At 20.8% G+C, this 5,811-nt stretch overlaps 1 protein-coding gene across 4 annotated transcripts in view; it reads left to right on the top strand.

The window, feature by feature from the left end:
• LOC117178046 (nuclear factor NF-kappa-B p100 subunit) overlaps positions 1 to 5,811 on the top strand; it is a 79,428-nt gene that overhangs the window by 15,709 nt on the left and 57,908 nt on the right. For all 4 annotated transcript variants that reach the window (XM_033369251.1, XM_033369248.1, XM_033369250.1 and 1 more), the window contains exons 3-4: positions 4,374 to 4,537; positions 4,651 to 4,792. In XM_033369251.1, coding sequence (XP_033225142.1) covers positions 4,374 to 4,537; positions 4,651 to 4,792 — 306 coding nt within the window. The remainder of the gene's footprint in view (positions 1 to 4,373; positions 4,538 to 4,650; positions 4,793 to 5,811) is intronic.

The raw sequence follows: 5,811 nt of genomic DNA, 5'->3' as shown, positions 1-5,811 counted from the left end.
GAATTCGTCTCTTTGGTTTGAAAATTGAACTGTTTTGTCGAAAATTCGATTTATTTTTAATGAAAATTATTATTTTTAAATTGCAGATTAGTGTTTTTAACTAAAAATTTTAACTATTCGATTTTTGGATGAAACTTTGTTTTTTTTTGGTTGAAAATTCAACTGTTCGTTTTAAAATCCATGTATGTTCTTAGAAAATTGTATCCTTTTACAGAAAATTAATCCTCTCGGTTTAAAATTTAACTGTTTTCTTCAAAATTCTTCTTTCAGCTTGAAAATAATACAATTTGGTAAAACATCAATTTTTTTTGTGCGTAAAATTCAAGTTTTGGGCTTGAAAATTCCACAATTTGGTCTAAAAATGAACTTATTTGGCTGAAAATTAAACTGCTTCGTAGAAAATTAATTCCCCTGATTAAAAATTCACCTAAACATTTTTTAAAATTTAAAATAGACCATTTTTCAAAGATAAAATTGATATAATTTGTTTAAAATTTGTCTTTTTTTTATAGAAATATCAGTATAGAATTACTTTGTTAAAAAGTTGTCATTTTGGATTAGTTGAACTTTTTTTGATTAAAAATAAAATATGTTTAATTTTGAAAACTATTTAGTTATAAATTAACTTTTTCGTTTAAAAATTCAGCATTTAACTTACCTTTTTTGTTAAAACTGTAACTATTTTGTTGGAAATTCGTATTTTTTAGGCAGAAAGTTAATCGTTTTTTGTTGAAATTTAATGTGACTTGATTGAGAATTCAGCTGTTTTTTTTTCAAAACGATTTTGTTGAAAATTTGTCTTCTTGATTCAAAAATCCATTTTTTTGTAGAAAATTAACTTTTTTATATGAAAAATTAACTGTTGAAATTTTTTCTTTTATCACTGAAAAGTCTGTCTTAGTTGAAGCAGAAAGTTTGTTATTTTTGTTTTGAAAATTCATCTCATTTGACAGAAATTTCATATTTTTCATTGAAAATGAAATTTTTTTTGCAAAAAAAAAATTATTTAGTTAAATGTTAAAAACTAGTTTGTTATAAATAAATTTTTTTATTGAAGATTCAAAATTTAAGTTTAAAAAATATCTTTTTGGTCCAAAAGGTAAAGATTTTGTGGAAAATATGTCTTTTTTGGCAGAAAATTATTCTTTTTTTCGTTAAAAATTAAACTATTTTCTTCAAAATTAGTATTTTTTGGTCGAATTCGACTGTTTTTAATTAAAACTGAAATCTTTTTTGTCTAAAATATTAACTATTACATTTTTGGTTGCGAATTAACCTTTTTTTTTTACATTTATTTTTGTTGAAAATTAAATTATTTTGTTAAAAATACGTTTTTTTCAGTTGAGAATTAATTATTTAAATAAAAAAGTAATTTTTCCATTTTTGGTTGAAAACTTATATTTTTAATTTAAAATTGATCATTTCAGTTAAAAATTCAACTATTTCGGTCAAAATTGATGTATTTGGTTGAAAACTCGTATTTTTTTTGGTAACAAAATTTTTTTGGTTGAAAATTAATTCTTTTTTGTTAAAAATTCAACGTTTAGTTGAAAATAAATCTGTCTCGGTTGAAAAATATTCTGTTTTGGTTCGAGGATTAAAATTTTTTTAAGGTCCTTTTCGTTTAATTCAACTGTTTTTTAAAAATAAAAATTGAATTTTATTGGTTGCAATATCAACTATTACATTTTTTTTCTAGAGTTTATATATTTTTTTTTAAATTGACATTATTGTTGACAATTCATCTATTCGGGATTAAAATTTTTTCTTTTTTTTAAATAATTAGCCTTTCTACCTTAAAAAACCAATTCTTAAAATTCTAAAAATTAAAAAAAAAAACAGTTGAATGTAAACAATAAAGAATTGAATCTTGAACCAGAACAGATTAATTTTCAACCAAATAATTGCATTAAAAAAATGATTTTATACCAAAACTTATGATTTTTCTAAAGAATACATAAATTTTTAACGAAACGAATTTTTAAATAAATAATTGAATTTTTAAACAAAGAAAAGGAATTTTCTACCAAGAAGATTATTTTTTCACCAAAAAAATCAAATAAAAAAAATTTTATACGAAAAAAATCAAATGGTTGAATTTTTAAATTTGTAAAGATCAACTTGTAAGAAAAAATGGAATGTTTTTCAATTTTTGTTTTAAAAAAATCAATAATTAAAAAAGAATTTTCCGCAAAATGTTAAGTTTTCATCAGCAAAATATGAATTTTCATCCAAAAAGTTCATTTTCAAACAAATAGTTAATTTTTTATTTCACAAAATTAACTTTCAACCTAAAGAAATGAATTTTTAATAAAAAATTTAATAGCTGATTTTTCAACTAAAAAGATTTTATTGAAAATAAAAAACAATTTTAAATTTAAATAATAAAGCTTTGAATCCTCGACAATAAAAGAATAATTTTTATACAAATAAAAAAATTTTAGTTCAAAACATTAATTTTTCACAAAAAAAAATGAATTTTTAACAATAAATGATTAATTCATTTCCAAATATGTAATTTTATTTCATAATAATATTTTTTTAAATTCTGTTTTTAACATTTAGAAAGATATTTGGAAGTTTTGAAAAAATTCGAAAATAATCTAAATTTTGATAAGATTTTAAAAACATTCATACAAAATGTAGATTTTTGAAAATTTGAAAAAACAAAACGTTTTAAGAAATTCCAAAGATTTCAAGAGATTGAAAAACTTTTCTTAAAATTTCTAGGAAAATTTCAAATGATTTTTTATTTTGACAAATGAATTTCAATAGAAAATTGAAAAAGATTTCCTGATCAAAAATTTATTTATTCCATTTTTTGTTGGAAACTAATCTCCTTTTTTTTTAATTGTCATTATTATTGACAATTCTTTTTTTCGGGATTAAAATTTAAATGTTTTTTTTTTTTCAAATCATTCAACTTTTTAACTTAAAAATCTAATTCTTCTGTTTAAATTAATATTTTTTGAAGATTCAGCTGTTTGTGAAAAACTCAATATATTTTCATGGAATTTTTGGTAGAAATTTGGTCTCGGTTCAAAATTAATCTTTTTTGGTTTTAATTTGTTTTATTAGAAAATTCGACCATTTGGTGAAAAATGCATCTTTTTTGGTTGGAAATTCATCTCTGGTTGAAAATTAAACTTTTTTTTTCAATTTGATTTTTTATTTGTGAATTAATTATTTAAATGAAAATATAACTACTACATTTTCGGTTAAAAAGTAATTTTTTAATTTGAAAACTGATATTGTTTAGTTGAAAATCCAACTATTTAGTGGAAAATTTATGTATTTTCTTAAAATCTCGTCTTTTTTGGGTAAAAAATGTCTCAATTGAAAATTAATCCATTTTGGTTAAAAATGCGACGTTTAGTTAAAAATTAACCTCCTTCGTTGAAAATTATTCTTTTTTGGTCGAGGATTTAACATTTTTTTCTCATCCTTTTGGTTGAAATTAATTTTTTTTCAAACATTTTTAATTGAATTTTTTGTTGAAATATCAACTATTACATTTTTTTTCAAGGGTTCATCTTTTTTGGTTGAAAATTGACATTATTGTTAACAATTAATGTTTTCGGGATTTAAATTTATTTTTTTTTAAATCATTCGACTTTTTAGCTTAAAACCGCATTTCTTTTTTTGAAATTAATCTGAAAATAAAATTAATTAATTTTGAAATTAAACTGTTTGTAAAAAACTCAAATATTTTCATGGACTTGTGTTTTTGTAGAAAATTAAATTTCCATTTTTTGTTTGAAACTAATCTCTTCTTATTTTTTGAAAATTCCTGTTTTTGATATAGAGTTTTAAATAAATTTTGTTGGTTAAAAATTCATATTTTTTTATTAAAAATGCAACTTTCGGTAAAAAATTAATATCTCTGGGTTGAAAATTAATCTGTTGTTAATTAATTTGTTCAAAATTCGTCCTTTCGGTTAAATTCAAATTTTTTAAATTTAAACTCAAATGTTTTATTAGCTGAATCTTTAATTTATTTTGTTAAAAATTCAACAATTTATGAAAATTTATCTATTTTCTTAAGCTCTTTTGTTTAAAATGTATCCATTTTGTTAAAAATTCATTGTTTTTTTCTCAAAGATTAATTTTTCTAATTGAAAATTAAAATATTTCATCCTTCATTGGAAATTGACCTTTTTTGTTGAAAATTCGTCTTTTCTAGTAGAAAATTAATCTTCATGGTTTTAAATTAATTTGTTTAAAAATAAAAATTCATCTATTTTGTTGAAAATGCAACATTACTTGAAATTTTATGAATTAATTTAATTAAAAACAATTTATTCCCCCTTATTGCTCTATTTAAGTGGCTTCAATTTTCTCGCGAGACTATCTAAATTATTAAAAATTTCCAGCTTATAAATTATCTCGGAAATGCTGTAATCAGATGTTCTCTCGTAACATCTGAGGATGAAAATAGAATGCCTCACGCCCATCATTTGATAAAGAGAGAAGGAAACCAAGAATTGGATGATTTTCATGAAATTGAAGTCTCGGAAGAATTTGGTCATGTAGCTGCGTATGTAATTTATTGTTAAGTTTCCTTTTTAGAATTTTTTTTTCTTTGTTTTTTAATACAAGACACAATTTAAAAATTTTTTATCTTTCTTATTTTTCCTTTTTGCGATTTAGGTTTAATGGAATGGGTATTATACATACGGCAAAAAAAAACATCAAAGATGAGTTGGTACGAAAGAAGAAAATTGAAGCATTAGAAAAATTGAGACAGAAAAATGTGAACGTGCGAACATTAAGTGTCACAGATTTAACTAAGGTATGTATATTTTGTGCGAAAATTTAAATTTAATAAATGAAAAATTCCTTTTTTTATGCAAATTATTAAATTATTAAATTTATTGACAATATTTTTTAAGCATTAAATTTTATTATTAAATTATTAAACATAAAATTATTGATTTGATTATATTCGCTATTTTTAATAACAAAGGGTGGGTTTCAAAAAGAAGATTAAATTTCTATCAGGAAGGCAGATTTTCAACAAAATATATATAAATTTCGAACTATATATTTGAAATTTTAACTAGAAAGGAGTTTTTTTTTAATATAACTACTTTGTTGAAAATAAATTTTTTAACCAAAAATTTAACTGTTCCAGTAGAAAATTCAATTATTTTGGGTTGAAAATTGACCTTTTCTTGTTCAAAATTCAACACTTTGGAAATAAATTTGTCTTTTTTTAATTGAGAATGCATTTATTTCATTGATAATTCACGTATTTTGTTTAGAAGGAACGACTTTTTTTTGTAGAAAATAATTTTTTTCTTTCAAAGTTAATTTCATGGTTTAAATTTTTGTTTTTTTTTGTTGAAAATTCAGGTATTCCAGTTAAATATTTATCGTTTTAGTTTAAAACTTATTTTTTAGGTTAGAAAAAAAATTTAATTGATTGTAAAATAGAATCTTTTGTTGCAATTTTTTTTGAATTGAATAATTATTTGTTTTTTTTTATATAAAAAGGAATTTTTTACAGTAAATTTTAGTATTTTTTCGAAAATTTATATAATTTGTGGCAAATTCGCTTTTTTATATAAAAAATGAATCTTAATGGTTGAAAATTCATCTTTTGGGATGGAAGATTCATTAGTTTATTTGAAAATTAATGCCTTTTTAAAGATGTAACTACTCTGTTGAAAATAAATTTTTTATCTAAAAATTTGATTGTTCCAGTAAAAAATTCAACTATTTTGGGTGGAAAATTGACATATTCTTATTTAAAATTCAAGAATTTGGAAGTAATTTTTTTTTTAAATTGAGAATGCATTTATTTCGTTC

Source organism: Belonocnema kinseyi, chromosome 8 (assembly GCF_010883055.1).
Source record: "Belonocnema kinseyi isolate 2016_QV_RU_SX_M_011 chromosome 8, B_treatae_v1, whole genome shotgun sequence".
Taxonomy (NCBI): Eukaryota; Metazoa; Arthropoda; class Insecta; order Hymenoptera; family Cynipidae; genus Belonocnema; species Belonocnema kinseyi.
This window is presented reverse-complemented; position numbering and strand designations above follow the sequence as displayed.